General features: G+C 40.1%; 2 protein-coding genes across 4 annotated transcripts; both read left to right on the forward strand.

The window, feature by feature from the left end:
- Positions 1 to 10,628: 10,628 nt before the first annotated feature.
- On the forward strand, positions 10,629 to 16,103 carry LOC109755949 (uncharacterized). Its single transcript, XM_020314826.4, has 7 exons — positions 10,629 to 10,990; positions 11,073 to 11,129; positions 11,450 to 11,542; positions 12,451 to 12,529; positions 13,981 to 14,105; positions 15,063 to 15,206; positions 15,595 to 16,103. The coding sequence occupies exons 1-7, from the start codon at positions 10,865 to 10,867 to the stop codon at positions 15,829 to 15,831; spliced, it is 861 nt and encodes a 286-aa protein (XP_020170415.1). The 5' UTR covers positions 10,629 to 10,864; the 3' UTR covers positions 15,832 to 16,103.
- Positions 16,104 to 19,754: 3,651 nt separating this feature from the next.
- Positions 19,755 to 23,705, forward strand: LOC109755944 (uncharacterized). 3 transcript variants are annotated; one of them, XM_020314821.4, is made up of 7 exons: positions 19,755 to 20,242; positions 20,585 to 20,755; positions 20,958 to 21,122; positions 21,198 to 21,362; positions 21,652 to 21,786; positions 22,799 to 22,896; positions 23,271 to 23,705. In XM_020314821.4, exons 1-7 carry the CDS (start codon positions 20,006 to 20,008, stop codon positions 23,461 to 23,463), a joined length of 1,164 nt encoding a protein of 387 aa, XP_020170410.1. In that variant the 5' UTR covers positions 19,755 to 20,005; the 3' UTR covers positions 23,464 to 23,705. The 3 variants fall into 3 exon arrangements, 2 of the variants coding, with proteins under 2 accessions (XP_020170410.1, XP_020170411.1); XR_012188984.1 differs by having other exon boundaries at positions 19,798 to 20,242; positions 22,799 to 23,126; positions 23,234 to 23,705; XM_020314822.4 differs by having other exon boundaries at positions 19,804 to 20,242; positions 20,595 to 20,755.
- The last annotated feature ends 800 nt before the right edge of the window (positions 23,706 to 24,505 follow it).

Consider the following 24,505-nt stretch of genomic DNA (forward strand, 5'->3'; position numbering starts at 1 on the left):
TGAGTGTTAGAATTGCTTGCTAGTATGTTTGCTTATATGAATGCTATGTTTGACTATATAGATTTTCAACGGAGTGACGAATAGTTCTACCAAGTCATTATTCTGAGAGCGTTATTTTCTTCATCAAGTAATACCAGGCAAGTTCACCTTGACCATGCTTTCATACCTATGTTTTTATTGCATTTAGTGGCATCTTTGCAACCACCCTCCAGTAGTGATATTGAATTCTTGTAGTTGAGTAGTATGCATGAGGTAGGAACCCATCACCCTGTTACCAAGCCCGAGACGTTATTTATTTTAATGCTACGCTATAGTAGACGGGGTTTGGTATGAGTGCACGAGAGTGGTGTGAAGAAGGAGGACTCTACGTCAATGACGACAACTCCATGATGGCATCTGCAAGGACTGCATCTTCAAGGCCTCAAGACTTCAAGACTCGAGACAAGAATTCAATACACACTACTAGATGAAGGACGGTTGACGGGCACCCTGGAGAAACCAGTGGATGGCCGGGATGCATGGAGAAGTGCCATGACATCTTGCGGAAAGCTTCACCCAGACTCAAAGAGACGGAAGAATACTTCATGCCCGGAAGCTTACATGTGCAACCGCAAGTCACTATGGGCTCTGCAAGGGATGGATAAGACAATTCCCGAGCTCTTCGCAATGCTTAAGGCTGCGGAGGTAGAAATCAAGAAGGAGCATCAAGTGTTCATGGTCAACAAGACCACCAGTTTCAAGAAAAAGGGTAAAGGGAAGAAGGGTAACTTCAAGAAGAACAGCAAGCAAGTTGCTGCTCAAGTGAAGAAGCCCAAGTCTGGACCTAAGTCTGAGACTGAGTGCTTCTACTGCAAAGGGACTGGTCACTAGAAGCGGAACTGCCCCAAGTATTTGGCGGAGAAGAAGGATGGCAAAGTGAAAGGTATATTTGATATACATGTTATTGATGTGTACCTTACTAATGCTCGCAGTAGCGCCTGGGTATTTGATACTGGTTTTGTTGCTAATATTTGCAACTCGAAACAGGGGCTACGGATTAAGCAAAGATTGGCTAAGGACGAGGTGACGATGCGCGTGGGAAATGGTTCCAAAGTCGATGTGATCGCCATCGGCACGCTACCTCTACATCTAGCTTCGGGATTAGTTTTAGACCTAAATAATTGTTATTTGGTGCCAGCGTTGAGCATGAACATTATATCTGGATCTTGTTTGATGCGAGACGGTTTTATTCATTTAAATTGGAGAATAATGGTTGTTCTATTTATATGAGTAATATCTTTTATGGTCATGCACCCTTGATGAGTGGTCTATTTTTACTAAATCTTGATAGTAGTGATAACATGTTCATAGTATTGAAGCCAAAAGATATAAGTTTAATAATGATAGTGCAACTTATTTGTGGCACTGCTGTTTAGGTCATATTGGTGTAAAGCGCATGAAGAAACTCCATGCTGATGGGCTTTTGGAATCACTTGATTATGAATCACTTGATGCTTGCGAACCATGCCTCATGGGCAAGATGACTAAGACTCCGTTCTCCGGAACAATGGAGCGAGCAACAGAATTGGTGGAAATAATACATATTGATGTATGCGGTCCGATGAGTGTTGATGCTCGCGGCGGGTATCGTTATTTTCTTACCTTCACAGATGATTTGAGCAGATATGGGTATATCTACTTGATGAAACATAAATCTGAAACATTTGAAAAGTTCAAAGAATTTCAGAGTGAAATGGAAAATCATCGTAACAAGAAAATAAAGTTTCTACGATCTGATCGTGGAGGGGAATATTTGAGTTACGAGTTTGGTCTTCATTTGAAACAATGCGGAATAGTTCCGCAACTCACGCCACCTAGAACACCAAAGCGTAATGGTGTGTCCGAACGTCGTAATCGTACTTTACTAGATATGGTGCGATCTATGATGTCTCTCACTGATTTACCGCTATCATTTTGGGGTTATGCTTTAGAGACGGCTGCATTCACGTTAAATAGGGCACCATCTGGATCGAGAATTCATGGGACGTCACCGAGCTGAACATGTGCAGATCGCGAAGGTGCCGTACTTTCGGTACTAGGATCAGTCGGATCGTGAAGACGTACGACTACATCAACCGCGTTGTCATAACGCTTTTGCTTACGGTCCACGAGGGTACGTGGACTACACTCTCCCCTCTTGTTGCTATGCATCACCATCATAGATCTTGCGTGTGCGTAGGAAATGTTTTGAAATTACTGCATTCCCCAACAAGGACAACACCATGGGCCTTCGGGATCTGGTGGGGGATTGATGAATATTAGTTGGGCTATAGGCCCATTTAACAATTTCAGAAAATCCCTAAGGGCCCATGCTGTCAAGGGAGTGGTGGGAAATTTAGTCCCACATGGCTAGTTGAGAGAGACGTACACCAACTTATAATGTGAGCTCTTCTCCCACTAGTATGAGTTGGTGTGAAGGAAGGAGAGGTGTTCCACACAATCGCTCCTCCTCCGTCGCCCGCCTCGCCACGCCACGCCTCGTCACGACGCACGCGCATGCCGCGGGTTGCGGGAATGAACCGAGCCGATGCAATGTTTTGCCGGTCAAGTAATAAATATGTTTTATTGTGGAGATGGAAATGTCTGTATTTAAACATGTTTTTATGGAGATGAAACGTCTGTAATTAAACGGTTTTATTGCTGGACCGTTCTTCTACCCGACTGGCTATATATATGAGGCATCGCAGCTCAGCCAAATACAACACTTCACACCTCCACTGCTCCCTGGTCGTTCCTTCCACTGCTGCTGCCTTCGGCGCTCCCATCCCGTCTACCGCGTACACGGCTGACGGGAGAGCAGGCCTTCGAAACCCCGCTTCTCCAGATCCTGTACGGGAGAGAGGCGATTAGGTTTTTGAGGTGCGTCTCCTACGCGACTGCTCGCCTCTATTCAACTACTTCCTCTACGTCGACTACTTCCGCGTCACCTTCGTCTTCACCATGAGCACTGACGCCGATCGCACGGCTGCCGAGAAGGCCGCTGCTGACAAGAGGATCGCCGACGAGGCCAACGCCTCCGCTGCTGCTACGGCCGACTGGCCTACTAGAAGGTATAACACATTTACCCCGCTCCTGTTTATTTTCATGTGTGCAGTACTAGTGGTTTGCGTAGATGTTTCTACTATCTGCCTAGTACGTGCGTACATCATCAAAATTCAGTATGTCATTAGCACTGCATATGTCATGTTCATGATTTATTATTGGATTAAATTAATCCAACAATTGCTTAATTTCTCAACAGCGGCAGCAATAACGGCTGCAGGAACGAAGTCACCAGCATCTTTGACGACCCAGACGATGACACAAGCCCGGACCCCATGATGGGCGGGCTGCCCAGAGACGAGTGGAAAGAGGTTGTTAAAGATACAGATAGCGACTAAAATTAGTAAATTTAGACTATGTTAATTTAGTAAGTTTAGACTATGTTTCGGTGGATGACATTCTAAAATATTATGAATCGGCATCGAATTTCGGTTAGTATGTTTGTTTGAATCGAATTTGTGTTCATTTGCGCAAAATTCCTTATTTACTCCATTAAATTTACGAGATCAACAAGAAACGACCAAACTTTAGAGGAGTAAAATTACTCCACTAACATTTAGTCGGCCGTTTACTCCTCTATTTTTAGGAGATCAATTAGAGACGCCCTGGGATTAGCACTATCCTAGCGGCTCTTAGTTTTGGTGTGAGGTTCTTATGGACCTCCTGGTCTGGCTTTCGGCTTGAAGTTTCGAGGTGATGTTGGGACTTGTGGGAGAAGAAATCTCGAATGTTGTGAACGAAGATAATGGTAGATGGTTTTCTCTCGAAGATCCAAGCATTTTATTCAAGTGCTTCCTGTAACTTTCAAAGTTTCCTTAAAGACACCTGCAAATGAGGGGAGCAATATCCTTAGCCTTGCGACTAAGAAGACAAAGAAGCCATAGAGAGTTCTAAAAAGGTGTTTTTGCGCCATTATCCACAGTAATGCTGATGAGGCATATAAAAAGTTGAGATCGTCCTTATCACATGGGTTGCCCATTCCCACTGACAACTTGGAAGACTCCATCCACTCGTACCATGACTAACTTAATGGCACGTGCAAATATTTGTAGCTAGCTGCCTTTGATAGATGTTTTTTGTGGAAAGCCTAGGAATTGTTGAAGCACGAAGCATAGAACGAACGCGAGTCTGGACGCGTTAGATAAAACTCACAGATCCTATTTGACGTCATTTGGATCAGAGTGTCGGCTTGGCACATGAAACATCGATCCTTGGACCATCCCACTAGACAATGAGAATTACCGTTCGCGTGTTCTGCTATTTTCTTCCCTTTTTAGGGTGACTTTGTCATGCTTTTTCGTCCATGATGATTTTATTTGGTTCTCTTTCCTTTTTGGTTTCTAGCCGGTTTTACTATCATATTTTCTTTTATTGCGTTTTCCTTTTTTTAATTTTTTGTTTTCTTTTTAAAATTCATGAACATATTTAAATTAGATTTATTTTCAATCCACGAATATTTTTAGAAGTAGCAATCACTTCAAAAAATCATGATCATGTTTGAAATTTGACTATTTTAAAATTTGAGAAAAAAATTTAATTCATGAATATTTTTAAAGTATGACAACATTTTAACAGTTATTGAATTTTTTTACATTTTAGGAACATTTCTTTCTTTTTAAATTCAAGACCATTTTCAATTTGAGAACATTCTTAGAGTAAAAAAACATTTTTAAAAATGGTGAGTACATTTTAATAACAAATTATGAACATTATTGTAATCCAAGACCACTTTGTAAGTATAAGTTTTTTAATTTTTGATGATTTTTAAATTTGAGAACCCTTTTATATATGTGAACATTTATTAAAACGTGAGAACTTTAGCACTATAAAAAATTATCCAAGTCAAATTTGAGAACCTTTTTATATATGTGAACACAGAAGCAAAACCGCATGCCTTGTGTGTTTGGACGACACTCCCCCACAGCTCCTTCGCCTGTGTTGTTACGGAACGTTCCTGAAACCTTTTTCTCCTTTTCTTTTTTTTCTGTTTCTTTTTCCCCCTTTTCCCTTTCTTTTTCTTTTTTTTTCTTTTTTTCTGTTTCTCTTCTTCAATTCTTTGATTTTTTCTTTTATTTTTGTATTTTTAAAGTTTTTTATTTTTCATCAAATATTTGGGAGTTTAAAAAATGTTTGATTTTAAAAAAATTGTTCATTTTTCGGAAATGTTCCTGATTTGAAATTTAGTTCCGAAATTCCAAAAAGTTTAGAATTTAAAATATTGTTACGAAAGACCGAAAATGAAAAAAATGTAATTTCCAATTTAAAGAATGTTTGCATTTTTGTTCACACGTTCAGAAAATGTCAGCCATTTCAAAAAATGTTCCTACTTTCCAATTTTGTTCAAAAATTTCATTAACTGTTCATGTTGTTATAAATTTGTTCGCAAATTTTAAAAATGTTCAGAGAATTTCAAAAAATGTTCCCATTTTTTTAATTGTGAAAATGCTCTGCAATTCCCAAAAAAGTTCCAGCATCTCCAAGTTTGTTCACATATTCTGAAAATGTCCGTGTTCATTTTGTTTGCACATTCAAAGATTGTTCTGGGATTTTGGAAAAAAATCATTGGAATTTCCAAACAAGTTTGCATTTTGAAACAATTGTTCATAATTCCGGAAAATATTCGTGTTTTGAAAAAAATCACAAATTTGAAAAAATGTTCGGGAGTTTCAAAAGATGTTCGGGAGTTTCAAAAAATGTTCTAGCTTTTCTTAATTTGTTCGGATATTCAAAAAATATTCATGTATTCAAATTTTGATCCTAAATACAAAAAATGTTCAGTGAATTTTTGGAAAATGTGTGCGTTTTGAAAAGTTGCCCATAATTTCGAAAAATGTTTGCATTCTCAAATGATGTTCATATTTTTCGGAAAATGTTTCTGTTTTATAAAATATTGTTCGTAATTTCAAAAATTGTTCCTTTTCAAGAAATGTTCACTTTTTTTCATGAAATGTTTGTGTTTGGAAAATTTTGTTCATAAATTTGAAAACGTTCGGATTTGAAAAACTATTTAAAATTTTCAAAAAGAAAAGAACTTTCCATATTTCTGAAAATATTTAAGTCTGTTGTGACTTATAGTTCATAAGCACTTGGTGTCTGCAATTTTTCCAAAATTGTTCCAGCATTTCCAAATTTGTTCACATATTCTGAAAAATGTTCGTGTTCATTTTGTTCGCACATTCAGAGAATGTTCTGAAAGTTTTGAAAAAAAAACGTTCGAATTTCCAAACAAGTTTGCATTTTGAAACAATTGTTCATAATTCCGGAAAATAACTGTTTTTTGAAAAAAGTCACAAATTTTTAAATATGTCCGAGAGTTTCGAAAAAGTCCCATCTTTTCCAAATTTCTTCGAATATTCAAAAAATCTTCATGTTTTCATATTTTTATCATAAATACAAAAAATATTCAGTGAATTCTAGGAAATGTTTGCATTTTGAAAAAGTTGTGCATAATTTCGAAAAATGTTTGCATTTTCAAATGATGTTCCTATTTTTTGGAAAAAAATTCTGTTTTATAAAATATTTTTTGTAATTTAAAAAATTGTTCTCGTTTTCAATTTTGTTCAATTTTTCAAGAAATGGTTGAGAAACTCAAAAGATGTTCATGTTTTTTCATGAAATGATTGTGTTTTGAAAATTTTGTTCATAAATTTGAAAATGTTTGGGTTTAAAAAACTATTTACATTTTTCAAAAAGAAAAGGACTTTCCAAATTTCTAAAAAAATTAGGTCTGTTGTGATATATAGTTCATAAGCACTTGGTGTCTATTTTTAGGTACACATTTATAGGAGTTACAATGGCTCGCGCTTTTGGTTCACTGGCAACAGGCCTTGATTCTGAATGTTTAGATTTCTCCGCTATCGTTTGTTTCTTTACCTCCGCGTTGCATCTATAGCATAGAAGTTTGGTGGACGGAGCAGAGTCTAGGCTTCAAATCACAGGTTTAGCCATCCATTTTTCTTGCGTTTTTTCCACCAAGCGAAGTGCCACCGCGTGCCACTTTCATATGGGCCGGCCCAGGTGAGCCGCGCACTGGCGAAACCTCGACTCTCTGACGCAGAGAGCGTCACATAGGAGGTCGCTCTCGCCCATACCGATTCCTAACAGAAATTGACTATGTGCGGGCGCTGGCAGGCTAGACCAACACTGTAGCATGACATGAGTTTTTTTTCTTTAGACCTCCTCCAATGCACTAGTGCTAAGATGAGGTGCTAAGCACATAAAAGAGCTGAGCAATTAAAATCTTCAATGCAAAGGTGCTTAACTTGTTGTAACTAAGCATCATTCATTTAATGATTTAGCAACTAAAGTTATTCATGCATTGGTGGACTTCTTTCATTTAAGTGTTTTCTCTAGGTTCCCGCGTCTGGCATTGTTTCTTCCTGGGATCACCACACCCATCTCTCTCCTCTTAATTACCTTGCCACATCATCTTTTTTGCCTACATGGCATCCTTAGCACCTGTACAAGGGGGACCATTGGGAGGGGCCTTAGGCTTTTTCCACTGTTTGTCGCCCTATTTTTTTTCCTTTCATTTTTCTTTTCTATTCTTCTTCTGTTTTTTAGTCATTTCTTTGGTTTTCTTCCTTTCTTTTTTCTTTCTCTTGTCCTCGGTTTTATTTTTTACTAACTTGGTAATTTTTCTTTCTTCGGTCTTCACCATTTTCTCAGGTTTTCCTTTCCCCCCTTTTCCCTTTTCCTTTTTTTCCTTTTCTCAACACATGTCTATATTTTTCATATGCACTGTTCATTTTTCATATACAGTAGAAACACTTTTCTTCAAATATGTGATTTTTTTAGTATATGTTTTGATGTCTTCTTTTTTTTCATACACATTGTACAATTTCCATTTCCATATACATCTAATTCTTTTTTATAAATGCTTCACATTTATCAAATACTCCCTCTGTTCCATATTAGTTGACACTCAAACGGATGTATCTAGAACATCTAGATACATCTGTTGGAGCATCAACTAATATGGGATGGAGGTAGTATATGTTTATTTTTTTACAAAAAAATGTTGTGAACATTTTTTGAATACATTTAAACATTTTCTAGATACACGTTGGAAAAAGTTCAATGTTTAAAACATTTTTTTAACTCTGAAAACTTTTCTATATTACATAAGCATTTTTCTGAAAATGCAACGAACACATTTTTGAAACTTGTTAACATTTTTTAATGAAAAGAATATTTTTAATGCAGGAATCTTTTTTGAATTACCCAAATATTTTTTATAATGTATAAACATTGTTTCAAATGCCACACACATTTTTTGAAATGTGTGGGATTTTTTTAATTTCACAAAAATTATTCGTACGCACGATTAAAATATTTGATAGACATGATTAATATTTTCTACTCCTTCGATCCAAACTAGTAGACACAAACTCTGTAGAAGTATTTACATTGCGTTGCATAGAAGCTGCGTCAATTAATTCGGATTGGAGAGATTACTTTTTGATTCACATTGTATATTTTTCGTATATATTAGAACATTTTTCGTACACATTTAACATTTTCAAATGCAAGATTGACATTGTTAAAAACTGTATGTAACTTTTTTGTAATATATGCATTTTTTATATTTCTAAATATATAAAAAATGGAACACAAAAATGTGAATAAAAAGGAAGAATAACAAAAAATAACATGACGTCAGCATGATTGTGGGACGCGGTTACTGACGAGCGATTGTGGGCCGAGAGAAACAGAGGCTTACATGTATATTATCAGGAGTCGCAGGCGAGGCCGCGCTCGGCAGATCCTTTTTGCCGCCCACGCGCGGCAAACAGCAGTGGCTACGCCCGCAGCGCCCGCGGGTGGGCCGGCCCAGTTCGCTGCAGCTAGTGCTATTCGTTTGCGTCTTCGTTTTTTCGTTCGATTCTTCTTTCGCTTTGAAAAAAAACTAACGCTCATACGTGTGGCATCTTGCATATCGCTCACACGTCTTCATTACCACTCATTTTGCAATGTCAAAATAGATGACATCAACAGAAATTTTTTTGGTTTTCGGCTTAAAAATATTTTATCTCATAATTTAAAAAATCCAATTAAAAATCCATTTTCACTATTAAATCCGTCTCGACAAGATCTTCAAAACTAGACCCCATGTTGATATGTTTCGACGAATTTTGTTTGCCGAAAAGTTGCTATGATGTTTACACTGTAGTTGCCATAGTGCTTAAACTAAAGTTGCCATGTGGCAATTTTAGTTTGTAGAGTATGACAATTTTAGTATTTTGATGATGGCAATTCCAGTACTTTGACTATGAAAATTATTTTTTGACTGAACCATGACAATTTTAAGTGCATGTATCATGACAATTTTAGTTTATGGTTCATGGCAAGTCTAGTTTCTTAATTCCTGGTTTTATAATATGTCAAATTCTACTTTTAAATGTAGAAGAAAATAGCTAAAACATATCATGACAACTTCCGTGTAAAAACCATGATAATTCATGTGCAATAGACATGACAACTTTTAACCCAAAAACAATTTCGTCGAAATATATTGATATGAGATCTAGTTTCGAAGATCTCGTCGCGAGGGATTTAATGGGGAAAATGGATCTTCAATCGGATTTTTCATTTAAGAGATAAAACATTTTAAAAACTGAAAATTGGAAAAGATTCTCACATGCATGCATGCGGTGACGCGGGTTTGGCTCCCACCACACGTGTGGGCGTTAGCGTTGTCTTTCACTTTTTTGTTTTGTTTTATCTTTTTAGTTTTATCTTTCTGATTCTTTCATGTTTTTTCATTTTATTTCTTTTCCTTTTTCTTTCATTATTAATACATGTAAACATTTCATCATGTATTTTTTATCAATATATTAATACGATGAACAATCTGCGTTTCTTTTGCTGATTTTTACTTTCTTCTTTTTTGTGTGTATTGTACAAGAGTTCGTCGTGTATTTTAACAATGTCGTCATATATTTATGAAAATGTTCATCGTATATTAGGAAATGTTCATTGTGTACTTAAAAAAATCTTGTGTATATTACAAAAATGTTCAATGTGTATTTGAAAACTGTTCAACGTATATCACAAAAGTGTTCATTTGGATTTGAAGATTGTTCAGTGTATATCAAGAAAATGTTCAATGTTTATTTAAGGAATGTTCATCGTATATTACAAAAATGTTAAATGCATATTAAAAAATGTTCAATGGTCGAAATGTTTTATTTTTTGGATCTGTCACTGCATTTAGTTCTTAATTACTCACACAGCATATTAATCATTATCTCTCAGTAGGTCAATTGGTAAGGGAGACTTTCTCTCTATCGTGGTGTTGCAGGTTTGATTTCTCAGTCGAACGTTATTTTTTTGGGATTTTCCGTACAGGCTCGCTGTGTTGCCAGGGAATGGGCCGGCCCATTGAGATCGTTCCCTGCGCGAAGGCTCCTTTTCCTGACCGCTCGCGAGCGTCAGCTAGGGGCTCTCGCCGCGCTCTGTGTTGTTTTCTGGCAACTTTTGTTTTTTGAGGGCATATTTCTGGCTATTAGTGCGTTCCAAAACTCGCGCTCCGGCCCAAGTTCCCCAGGGGGCTGCTGATAATTAATATACACGCAAGCCTCTGTTTCTCTCGGCCCACAATCGCTCGTCCCAAGCGTTCGCACCCGCCGCCGCCGCCGCCGCCGCCTCCTCACTAATCTCCGGGGACCTAAACCTCGACAGTACCCTACCCTCCAAGCTCCCTCCGCCTCCCGTTTTTCGTTCCTCCGCCGCGCCGCCACCGCAAGGCTCTCCCGCCTCGCGCCGTGCCCGGGACGATACGATGGTGGGGCTCTCGGAGGGGGAGAAGCACTTCATCCGCGGCGGCATCGCGCAGGACCTCCGGGCCGACGGCCGCAGGCGGCTGCAGTTCCGGGCCCTCACCGTCGAGACAGGAATCATCCCTCAGGTATGTGAAGAATCCGCACGCCTACCCTCGGGGCTGCTACCGTGGCTTAATCTTTTTTCGGATTGGGTGGTGGTGCTTGTAGGCCAACGGCTCGGCGCGTGTTAGGATGGGTGCGACCGAAGTCATCGCCAGCGTCAAGGTATGCTTCCTTGCACCTGACCGACTAAGAATCAGCCTCAGAGTTATGCATATTGTATATGTGAATTTATGATAATTTCTGCCCTATGGAAGATATCTTGCATTATACAGTACGTTTCTGTTTTGAAAATCATAGCAAAAAGTAACTGTCTATCATTCAGCATTTATTGTTCTAATAACGTGGTTCACATTCATAACTTGTCGGTGTTGAAAGCTTTGAGATGATAAAAAAAAACTCTTGGCATGTTCTATTCTACTTATTTCTCTCTTTTAGTTCTAATTTTACGTTTTTCTTTTCTTACTATCAATATTCATCTGCAGGCTGAGTTGGGGAAACCAACCATTCTTCATCCCGACAAAGGAAAAGTTTCCATTTATGTTGATTGTAGTCCAACTGCTGCGCCTATGTTTGAGGTTGGTAATGCATTGTACTTGGATCATACTGAAAAAACAGAATAGTCTCTTATGTTAATAATCTGATGAATAAGCATCTATTTCTGTGTTATACTTAGGTTATCTCATGTGGCACTTCTATGTAATAGACATAGACATGAATCGGTTTGCTGATTTTCTTCACTGAACAATGGATACTCGTATTGTAATGATGGAATTGTTGGCTGTGAAGAGTAGTGTGGTCATTAGTAATACTGTGCAGAAATATCAAAAGCTATTTGATATTGTATATTATTATTTTTTGGCCTTGCAGATAGGTTCCTTTCAACGATGCACTCCTTATGTAATCATAGTATGCATTAAAGCTAAATAAGCATTGAAGTACAAAAATATGTTCCTGCTATGCACCATGTAACAAAATGTATACGCTGCTATCCGGCTTAAAAGGCCCACGCGTATCCCTAGGTCGACAATTGAACCAACATAACACGAGTTATGTATCACAACAGATATACCATTGAAAACTTTAGATGCTATATTTTCTAATGATATACAACAAATATACAATGTGATATACAATTTATATTACATTCATCGAATTGGCGATCTAGGGATACGCGTGGGACTTTCAAAGCAGAAAGGAGGTAGTATTAGTTAAAGCATTCATGTTCTAATTATTAAAAGATCTAAACTAATTAGGAGTACAAGCCTAATTACCATTTTGTTAGACAAAAGCACAACTCATAAGGGGCAGGGCTGTACAGCAGAGCAGTAGATTGCTATGCGAGAGAAAAAGCAGACTGAACATCCTTGACTTTGAAACACTGCTATATCAGAAATTGTTTTTGTTTGCTTTGTGATCACATTCCGTTTGAAAGTTTTTTTTGGCTCATAATTGACTTATTTGCCCTAAATTTAATTTTATTTAGGGTAGAGGTTCGGAAGAATTGTCTGCTGAGCTCTCTGTTGGGCTGCAAAGATGTTTACTGGGTGGTAAAAGTGGTGCAGGTAACTTACAGTTTTATTGTTCACAATTAATTGTGTCTCTCTTATCTTTTTTAATAGACGTCTCAGTCTCATATCTTGTTTCGATCTTGCTGGACCCTATTTGGTTGCTTATAGTTGTGACTAAAGAAACAAGTACTGCAAGCCCCTCACGCAGTTTTTGTTGAAGCCTTCATTGGAATTGCAGTGCACATTGATTTCATGCAGCTTTACACTCCTAACTTCTTATACTATACTTGAATATTTCCATAGAAACTTGATATAAAATCTGATACCATTTCTCTTGCCTGATTTCAATTATGCCTCCTTTTTGAACATTGCTTTAAGCAATTTTTTCAGTCCATTTTTTCATACTATTGGAAGTACAACCCTACACAGATATTAACTTTATTACATCAAACTTGTGTTATCAAGTGAATTGCAGTTCGATATTTGGATGCACCAATCCGCAAGCAAAGTTCACTAAGATACATCAACTACAATTTATTTTCCTTAGTTTTTAATAGCTCAGGCATGTCAATTTCACTATTGCCATCAGTCAGTCGCCGATGCGTCGATGGATTATCGCATGGTGTAATTGCCTTTATTTAACCTGAGATGGATTATCTCATGGAATAATTGTAGGCAGGGTTCCGGTTTTCAGCCAAAAGTGCTGCTAACTGGTGGTTACGGATTTTGTGTTCCCGGGCAGGATTTCGTAAACTGGTTCAATTTCATATGTATAAATTTGAACCTAAAAAAGGTTTTTATAAGAAACTGTGAAACACTTCCTATTCCTGATAGTCTATCGAGATATGCATCACTACAACACTTTTCCATTTAGAACTGCTATAACTTAGCAAGCACATCAGGCAGTAAAGCCTTCTGGACAGCAAGCAAATTAGTCAGATTATTTCCTTCTTCAGAAAGATGTGTATGTTTGTATTTTCTTTACTGTTGTGGTTTTGCACTTTCTGCCAGGTTTGAATAGTGGGTTGTGATTAATTTAGTTGGTAGGAATAGGCGAGGATAGCAAGTCATTTCCAAATGAACAAGCCTATATTTTAGGCAATTGATGGTTATTGGCCAAACATGAATTTAAGTTTGGTTTAGAAACATCGGGCGGTTATCCACCAATGGAAACTGGTGTGGTAATCAACCTGTCCAAAATAGAAAAGTGAAACACTGCCAGCTTATAGGTTCCTCTCCGATCTGCCAAGTTGTGTCTGCTCGTGAATTCCTTGGGTTAACCATTAAGAGAAGATCCTGTTTGGATTTTAGTGATTTAACCAAATTCAGCTCTGTTTCTGATGTCCTCTTCTTTCTTGTACTCAAGAAAACTTCAACGAGAGTGGATTTTCATTATTTTATGTTTTTATATTGTTTTCTTTCTAGAAGACTGCAAATAGACCATCACTTGGTATCAATAACTGTTTCCATCTAATTGACCCCACATGCAACAATGCACATTTCAGGGGCTGCAATCGATTTATCGTCTCTGATTGTTGTTGAGGGAAAAGCCTGCTGGGATCTGTACATTGATGGACTTGTGGTCAGTTCTGATGGTAATTTGCTTGATGCACTGGCGGCTGCGATAAAGGTAGTATGTGGTTTCCATTGCTTCAGCCAATGTATCCCTTGAAGTGTCAAGTTATATCTTTTGTTGAAAGTGTCAGTAAAGTCAGGAGCGTTAATTCAGTATATTTTTTGGTTAATAAGTGTCATCCATTTTCTTGTACTCCATTCTACTCCCTCCGTTCCTAAATATAAGTCTTTCTAGATATTTCACTATGGACTACATACGGATGTATATAGACGTAGTTTAGAGTGTAGGTTCACTCATTTTGCTCCGTATGTAGTCCATATTGAAATCTCTAGAAAGACTTATATTTAGGAACGGAGGGAGTAATGGCTATGGAGAATGAAAGGACTGACTTAGCCATTATGTTGGGATACAAAGAAGGAACAAATGGAAGCATAAGGATTTCCATTATACTTCCTCAGTCCTTTAACTTAAAAAATATAAACTATACGGAACTTCTTTGTTCCTCTGTTTATGTACTGGTAGCTTCAGAGCTTATCAATCCCAGATAAATTTGTTTTGTGCCATTTGCTGGCATCGAAGCAGAACAAATTTGTGAAATATAAATCATGGTTCGTGGAGGCCAGCTATCACAATTTCTGCTGGCTTCCATGCATGAGGTTTTGATGCAAAGCCCCCAGTTTAATCGGTAGTTGAGTTCCTTGGTAGACTTTTAAAGGGTGCTGTTTGAAACAATGTGATTTTCGGAACGTAGAACACGGAGCAATATTGGAATTAGCAAACAAGGCATTAGTTCTAGTTACTTTTGTAAATCTTGGATGAATTGCTTGACTTTGAGTCATTTTCAGCAGTTTCTACTCTCTGTTACATGCGTTGCTATCAAGTATCAACTATTTGTGTTATGCTTGATGATTGTGCTGTGCTGTCTACTGCATATTGCATTGGTTGGCATGATTAAGACAAAAGAGGTTTGTACATTTGCGGAGTACTAATATTCTGTGTACTTATTTGCAGGTAGCTTTGAGTGATACAGGTATACCAAAAGTTAATGTTTCTCTTAATAATGAAACGGATGGGGAGCCTGAGGTTGATATCAGTGATGAAGAATTTTTGCAATTCGACACTTCTGGTGTGCCTGTCATAATTACATTGACCAAGGTATATGATTTCCTTTTTCTTTTTCTTTGAGTTGTTGCCAAGAAGTATGCTATATTAGTTGCCTGATTATTGAATGGTTTAGAAATCCTGTAGCATCATAATAATCAGTATTTGATAGGAACATGATGGTCATTCAAATTGAGTTTACTATTCAATTCACTTTCAGTTGTCTCCATTTTGATGTTCCAGCGGCAAAGTATGTTTCAAGCTGTTGTGCAGCACCAGTTTCTAGTAAACATTGGTGCTACAATTAGTTTAGTCGAAAAAAGGCCCTCTTTATTTTCTGGTGTTTATGACTAGATGTTTGCTTATGTTGTGTTCCTAAATGCATTCCTGTGTATATATGTATCACATTTGCTGGTTTGTGATATACTTGTTCTTGAGCCAGGTTGGTAAGCACTACATTGTTGATGCCACCTCGGAGGAGGAATCGCAGATGAGTTCTGCGGTTTCCGTTTCAGTCAACAGCCATGGCCAGATATGTGGGTTAACCAAGAGGGGAGGCGCAGGGTTGGATCCAAGCGTCATTTTTGATATGATATCCGTGGCCAAGAATGTAAGCCAACGGTTCTATACTCTACTGGAATCAGCATTCGCAGCTGCTGAAGCAGTAGCGGATGAGTAGAGAAAAAGCATAGAAGATACCGTGATCACGCTGACCGCCCGTAGTTGACCTTGCTAATGCCTCAGAAGAATGTACTATCTTGGTGCCGCAATTGCCAATGTTTTGCACAAGCTTTTGGTTTTGGTGTTATGTTGTGTCGAGTGCCATACGTTGGTGAAATGTTTTGATGTATAATTATTTTGTTGTAGCTGTTCGGAGGTTGGATTAGATTTAAGCATGAAACTCTGATGGTTACTAGTAGTTCAACTGTTTCAGCAGTGTGAGTTAAGGCATGCAAGTTGTCCAATCATGCATGATTTGTGTGTCAATTTTCATTTTAGTGTTGCCACGTGATAAACTGTTAGGGCAAAAACATGGGTTTTTGAGAGAGAAAAAACGCTTACAACCCGGGAAGCAAATGCTCCTGGCATGAACAGTAAAAAAAAGAAAAAGTATTCATATAATTTTATTTTTTGACATACTGTCACAAATGTTTGTTGTGCACGCAAAATTTCATCGTGAAATCACATTGGTGGAAGGCATGCCAAAAGAAACAAAATCAGAGTTCCAAAATGCTTTTGTAAGTAACATTTTCAGTGCATCAACTTTGATTTTTTACCACACCTTCCACCAATGTGATTTTGCGATGGAATTTTGCAGGCACAACAAACATTTGTAAAAGTATGCCACACAAAAATTTCAGAATTTTTTAAATTATTTTTGAATTTATTTGATTGTACTGTTCACACCAGAAGTATTTGCTCCTGAATGTAGAAACTCCACCACGTCTGCCGCCCTAAAGCATTGTAAGAAGTGATCTGGGAGAAAATCCTTAGTCGTAAGACTGGGTCATAGTGCTAAGGCAAAACGAAAAATGGCAATGGAGGCCGGGCTCCACGGTATTGAAATACGGTATTTCTACCTCACAAAGAATTAGAAAAAATATATTATGAATAAACAGCCAAACGAAAAATGATAATGGAGGCCGGGCTCCATGGTATTAAATACGGTATTTCTACCTCACAAAGAATTATAAAAAAATATTATGAATAAACATACACATGTATGATTAGTCTTTGAACAACTAAGTTTTGAACTAATGAGTGGCATGTTATTTAGCTTGATAGGGGGGAAATGTCTGGTGCACCGGAGCTTGTGGTGCTACCGGTGCACCGAACTTACATTGTGCTTTTAAAATGTTCAAAAAAATTCTGAAAAAATTAGCACGCTTACACAATATTAATGTAGGTTGTCACAAAATTTTAAGTCAAAATTCAAAACATAACTTGAAAAACAAAAATGACAAATTCAACATTGAATAGTACGTAAACGTAACTTGGACTTTAGATTTGGCTCATTATCATACTGATGTCAAATTTGTCATTTTTATATCTCAAAAAATATTTCAAATTTTTATACAAATTTTTATGACATCATACATTGATGTTGCGTTAATATGCTAGATTTGTTTTCAGATTTTTTTTTCAAATATTCTATGGCATCCGGTGCACCGGGAGCACCAAGCGCGGGTGCACAAGATACATTCTCAGCTTGATAGGTGGAGCAGTGCTATTAGAACACAAAGCATGTAAACTGATCGTAAGCTACAAACCGCACAAAGGCTACTTAGCAACCGATACTTGTTTCCAACTAACAACTAAGATTTGGTATGGACAAGAAAATACAGTAACAAGCGACGATCTATTTTTCGGGTGAGATCAATAACTTAAGCATATATGAATACCACCTCTCTTTGCGGCGCCGTGTAAGCATATGCTGATATGTGGAGGGTGTTGCAGATGCGATGGTTGTCGGCGGCGTGGAAGCAGATCTGGGACGGCAAACGGTGGCATTGGGGGGTAAGTCCCGTTGCGGTGGACGAGACGGTCGTAGGAGCGGCCTCGACAATGTGGACGACGACGCGGATCAAGCGAGAGGATGCGATGCAAGGATCTTGGTCTAGCGCCGTGTATGAGAGACATCGATCTCTTGTAGTGGACGACGCGGTCTAGGTAGTGGCTCCGACATGGTGGAGGAGGGCCGCGGAGGATGGGGTGGTGGACGAAGGAGGCTGGCCGGGTGGAGAGGGTGTTTTGGCGACGACGGTGTATGAATGAGGAAATGGAGGATGAGAGATTATTTTGGCGTCCACGTTTGCCGCTCATGGTGTATGAACGAGGCTGAGAGGCATTTGTGTCACGTATGAGTGAAGTTACAAACATACCCTATTTAAAATATTTGTCAAGATCAATTTCGGTCAAAAAGAGTTTGTTTTTGACACCCACGATGTATGAATGAAGAAATGAAGATAAAGGAGTCTTTGGGAGGAGCTTGGATTTTGGCTTTTATTTCCCGCCAATCTACCTTCATGTTGGGAGTTCATTCAATCGTGATCGTGATTTTTCGAGTTCTCTTATAACATTGCTAAATGTCTTGTTACTCCAAGCATGCAAATCATTCATGACCGAAGAAAGGGCCTCTCGAACATCACTCAGTTTCCGTTTCGTACCTCTACTCGTCTAGTAATTGACAATGATGGCTTTTAATGCCTGTAACCTTTCCCACATTAGCTTGTATCTCCGGCTGCTCTTTGGTCTCCTATCCTTATCCAGCGAGCATCTGAGCAGGAGAGGACAGTGGTCAGGCGCCAGCGAGGTTAGGTGTGTCACTGAGGCGTGCATGAACATGTTCTTCCATTCATTCGATGCAACAACTTTGTCCAGCCGGACCTGAACATCTGCCCTGCCACTCCTTCTGTTATCGTATGTGAGCGGGTGATCTTAAAAAACAAGATCAAGCCTTCAAAGAATCATGAAAATTTAATCGTGATCTTTTGAGAGACGCCTAGACCTCTAGGCGCAACCGTGATCTTTTGAGATCGAAACCTCAATCAATATGGACGTACGATAGTATCACCTATCAAAACCATGGGTAAAAAAAATCTTCCGTGTCACCATGTCATCATTGCTTTTGCGATTCTCTAAATCCATCTCTCTATATTCACTTATAATGTCTTTACTTTCCGCTCTATACACTCTAGAATTGCACACTTAGGGTGCTATTTGACTTGCTAGTTAATGCTAAAATCTGCCAAGAACTAAATTTAGGAAAATAATCCATTAAATTTAGTAAGTAGTCTAATCACCCGTCCTCCAGGCATACTTTCGATCCCACACCGTCTTATGGGTTTGCGTCCCACCTACACAAAATAGATAGATTCATGAAATGGGTCGCCACATTGCGCTGTGGTTTTTGCCCATGCAGACACAAACAGACACATCCGGACGAAATGGGTCTCCCGTTGGAGTTGCCCTTAGGGCAAGTCCAACACAGAGACGCAAACGGACACACTTTTCATCCGTTTGGGTCGATCAGATCGACACCAGCGCCCGTTCTTGTCTGCTGGCCCATAGGTGCGCCCAACGCGGCTGACACATTTCATTTTTTTAATTTAAATAGTTTACATTGTCATCAAATGTTTCGTCCGTACATTAACTTAAACTAAATAGAATGATGTCGATGATGGCTCCTGGTCATCGCAATTCATGGCACAGGTCCAGTCCTTCCAACTATCGTCCGCTCTAAGGTTGCCGAAGGGCGGAGGCTGCCATCAAAACAACGAAAGGACAAGTGGCACTACCGTGCAACTCGTGGAACCTGCTGCGGCTCCGGCTGAGGCTGCTGCCGAGGTGACCACGACCCCACGACCAGCCAACTGGTGGGGGCCGACACCCACTCCGGCATGCAAGGCATCGCGGTTTTTATAGAGAGGATACAGAGGGATATTGGTGAAATATATGATATATTGATTGAGCCTCGTGGACATATATATAAAAAATATATAAAAGCACACGATTATTTTGGAGTACATGACCTGGCGGACATCCACGGACTAATCGGGTCTCTGCGTCGAAGTTGCCCTTGTGACTCGGCCTTTGCCCGCGGCGCAGAGAGTCGATAGCTCATCTACCCACCATCCACGATCCAATGGCTGGTAGCAGAACCAGTTCTTATGGTCAGTGACACGCCCACTCCGAGAAATTGGATCTTTTGCCCCCTGAGAATGACGAGTGAGACCGAGGCACTTGCCATTGAGATAAGCATGAGGTAAATCATCAAATCTATGTAAAGTGGGGCAAAAGATCCAATCCCCCGCCCACTCCTCGCTCGAAATCCCGTACAGATTCGTTAGGAGATGGCGCGAGAGGGAGTAGGGGCAGCCATGGCGCCCGCAGCGGCGGAAGTGAGGTACGGGATAGTTGGGGTCGGGATGATGGGGAGGGAGCACCTCCACAACCTCGCCCACCTCGCCGGAGAAGTCGAGCGGGAGCAGTCCGTCCGCGTCTGCGTCACCTGCCTCGCCGACCCCCACCCGGAGTCCCTCCTCCTTGGCCTCCGCCTCGCTGCGGAGCTTGGCCTGCCACCTCCCCAGGTACCTGCCACAGCCTCCAGTCACCCTGAATATGATAGTACATATCGCCGCCGCCTTGCTGGTTGTAGAATGTAGAGCCAGTCATACATAATCAGCTACACTAGTGTCAAAAAAGGTATTACATTATGGGAGGGAGGGAGTAGTGTTCTGTAGTCTACCGTGGTTTAGTACTTTGATTCTATCCCAACTATATTTGGTTGGAAATATTAGGTGCATGGCAACAATGTTCAAAATACTAGCTGTTCCGCAAATACTTAGACTGCAGATTATAGACTGTATGTACCGTGCAATTGTGCGTGTTTCTGGTTGGTTACCAAATCCTGAAAACTAGAAGGTTTCAAGACATTTTCAGGTCACCGCGAGTTGCTGGACAGCGGGCTCTGTGACGCCGTTGTTGTGTCGTCGCCAAACATGACACACTCTGAGATACTCATGGACATCATTGGTTATGCCAAGCCGCACCATGTTCTTGTTGAGAAGCCTCTGTGCACCACTGTACAGGACTGCGAGAAGGTGAGGTCATATTCTGGTCAGGGATGTGCTATGCAATGTGCTTGTTAACTGCTGTAAAGTAAAATATACCTTTCTGATATACGAGGAGAAACTACTGTATAATTAACCATTTAAGGGATCTATTAAAATCAACGATTACGGTTCGTCAGTCCACCGAATCTCTGCAAGCTTATTCATTTTGATATCTGAAGTTTTGGTATAGGTCATAGAGGCTGCCAAACATAGGCCAGACATACTTGTGCAAGTCGGATTAGAATACCGGTATATGCCGCCGGTGGCTAAGCTGATAGATATTGTTAAAAGTGGCACACTAGGGCAGGTCAGAATGGTGGCTATCCGTGAACACCGGTTTCCTTTCCTTGTTAAGGTACGGGAACCCAATCTATGATACTTGTAATAATTAATAATTTCCTTGTGTGTGTAACTGCTAAAACCCTTGCAGGTGAAAAACTGGAATAGGTTTAATTACAACAGTGGGGGAACTCTGGTTGAGAAGTGCTGCCACTTTTTTGATTTGATAAGATTGTTTGCAGATGCGAACCCTGTTCGTGTGATGGCCTCTGGAGCTATTGATGTTAACCATAAGGATGAGGTTTATGATGGAAAGGTCAGGTTCATTGACTACAAGCTCTCTCCTTTCACTGTGCTACTCATTATGGTCTTGCGAGTTAAAAAATATGCATGCTGAAGTAGTAGTGCATGATAAGGATTCCTTATTAATATGTTCTATTCTGGGATTTATGGAATACTGGATGGAATTAGAACTCGCCAAGTGACTACAATATATTTATTTCAAGCTATCATACAATTTTTGAGCTCTTCTGATTATAATATTAGTAGACATGTTTCAGTTAAAACAGTGGCGCTTGATTCCTAAAAATTCTCTCTGGATGCAGGTACCAGATATAATTGATAATGCATATGTGATCGTAGAATTCGATAATGGCTGTCGTGGCATGCTTGATCTCTGCATGTTTGCTGAAGGCAGTAAAAATGAGCAGGAAATTTCTGTTGTTGGTGACACTGGAAAGGTACAACCCCAGATATGTTCACATTTAAGTGAAACAGGGATTATTTGTTCTATGGTTGTTGGAGACACATAATACGTTTCCCAGTCATGAAATGGTGTTGATTTTCACAAAGTTATAGCCAAATACGAGTATGCCGTTATATACACTGGCTGTACATAGGCTTTGCCAATTCACAACTCAGTAATGGTCTTTGGTGATAGAGGTAGGGGTAAAGGTCCAAGGACGGTGCGAGAGGGCTCGTCCCTGACTAGTAAGACAGGCTCTGAGGCTTAGTTTTAATATTAATGTCATCTCTTAGCTCAAAGAGTTATAAGGTAGTACAGGTCCTTGGACCTTTACCCCCACCTCAGCTCACTGGTGGATCTATTATGAATGAATCGTCAATGGTCCTTGGTGATATATCACATGCATCTCTACATTTGATGCGTATCAGATGTAGTACGAACCGTATCAAATGTGGGACCTGTCTGCGTAATATTGCATCCTCTAGGCTTAGTCCTTTTGCATGCCTGGTCTTCAGAGAGGCTGTAGTTCACTGGTGAATCTACTATGAATGAATCATCAATATTTACCGCAATCCTTGGAGATAACTGTAGCACCTCAAAAAAGGGTTAGCTTTGTGCAAAACTAAGAACTTGAAAGGAGACAAATGTCACGAGCCATGACACAGTTATCACATGGTGGGATCAACTAAGAAAGGGAGGCGTCGTGAAGCGAAGTTCAAGCTGTTCGTGAAACCGATGCTCCGTTTCTCCCATCACTAGGATTTCACGAAACTTGCTTCAAATTGTTGCATCGGAGTGAGGGGCAAGTGCTGTGGGTGTTTCTTTTCTTCAGGACAATGGACCTGCGTGTCTTCCCAACCCATGTGCTAGCTATAGCCTCTTAGAATGTTAATTGCATGTGTAGGATTAAAAGGTCATACTTTAGGCACTCCTGAGTCTAGACATGTAAGGCTTGTATATCAATTCAATTTATGGAGTATCTGTTTGTAATATGAATTTTCAAACAGGGCGAGGCTTTTGTTCCAGAGGGCGTTGTGAGGGTTGGAAAGCGAGCAGGAGGCAGAGATGGAGTTGTAACGGTAAAGGCCGAAGATGAACGAATCAAGTATGTACTACTTTGTCACAATATATCAATGTTTTCCGGATCTTAACATTTCAATAGCAAAATATTAAGAAAATATTAGATTCTTCTGATGGGAGATACAACTCCTATTGTAATAGTGATTTTTCAAGAAATAGAACTGGTTTAGGTTTGAGACTTCAGACATTCTACTAGCTTTTAATAAAAACTCCTTCCTGTACTTTAGGGCGAGTGGTTTACCATGAAATTACCATGTAGAGTACTCCCTCCGTTCGGAATTACTCGTCCAAGAAATGAATGTATCTAGATGTATTTTAGTTGTAGATACATCCATTTTTGTGACAAGTAATTCCGAACGGAGGGAGTAGTATCTAACGAGCTGTACATACATTGCTTAGGTACCAGGGGCTTCACCATGGATCTAGCTACTTGGAGCACCTGAATTTCCTGTCTGCCATCAGGGCACAAGGTGCATGTAGCCCAGCTATCAGCTTGGATGACGGCTTACTATCTGTTGCAATTGGTGTGGCTGGCCAATTGTCGATCGAGAAAGGCCGTTTCGTCACCATTGAGGAGGTGCTATCAAGCTGATAATGAGCGATTTATCGATGTACTACAGATTTCGTATCAGTTGTATACATCTGTAATAGCATAAGCTGATTTTCTTCAACTTGCATGCATTGGGTAATTGCCTGTCTTGCGCAGTAAGCTGTTAAGGAATGTTCATGTTCCCTTTTTTGTTCTTTCTAAGAGCAAGTGATCCACAAACTCGGCAACGATGATCATGTATGTATGTATGTATGTATATTCCAGGCATCAAATGATTTCAGCTATCTGCCTTTGATTCCCTTGGCCGTATCATTGTTTTGTTTTGTGACATAGCGAACCGCTCATGCCAAGCTGTCCTTGACCGTATCAATTTTAAGAAAATATACCTAACCTGTAGCTTCCAATTCATTTTTCCCAAGTATTCGAAACTGATTCGTAGAAATGAGATACTGGGGCCCTAGGTGCTGGGGTCGTTGCAAGGCCGTCCCTTGGAGTGGGTGACGGCCGTCACGGATGGTCCTGGCCCTTGCCAGAGGTGTGGAGTGGCTGCTGTTCTTCGGCCAGGTCGGAGGTGTTGGGTGGGCTGCGTTTCTCTCGGCCGTGTGATCTTTCGGCGGTCTTCGGCGTTGCGGTGGCAGCGGTGCGAGTCTACATGGGCGGTGCTGGCAAGGTGTTGCGGTGGCGGCCCTTGCCAGAGGTGTGGAGTGGCTGCATGTTCTTCGGCCAGGTCGGAGGTGTTGGGTGGGCTGCGTTTCTCTCGGCCGTGTGATCTTTCGGCGGTCTTCGGCATTGCGGTGGCGGCAGTGCGAGTCTACATGGGCGGTGCTGGCAAGGTGTTGCGGTGGCGGCGGTGCGAGTCTACATGGGCGGTGCTGACCAAATCCTTCGAGGTGTGGTGAGGTGCGACGATCGGATGAAAATTTGCAGGGCTTTTGCCGGGTCGGCGATGATGGCGCCCGTGGGTGTTGTTCCCTCCCTTGGAGAGATGCGCTCGCATTTTTTCTCGCTCGTTTGGAGTTGGTGTTGTCTCCTGGCGAAAGCCTTGATTCAGTGTTGGATCGGTGTTGGGAGCATTGTGGTTGGA

Source organism: Aegilops tauschii, chromosome 7, assembly GCF_002575655.3.
Source record: "Aegilops tauschii subsp. strangulata cultivar AL8/78 chromosome 7, Aet v6.0, whole genome shotgun sequence".
In the NCBI taxonomy this organism is placed as follows: domain Eukaryota; kingdom Viridiplantae; phylum Streptophyta; class Magnoliopsida; order Poales; family Poaceae; genus Aegilops; species Aegilops tauschii.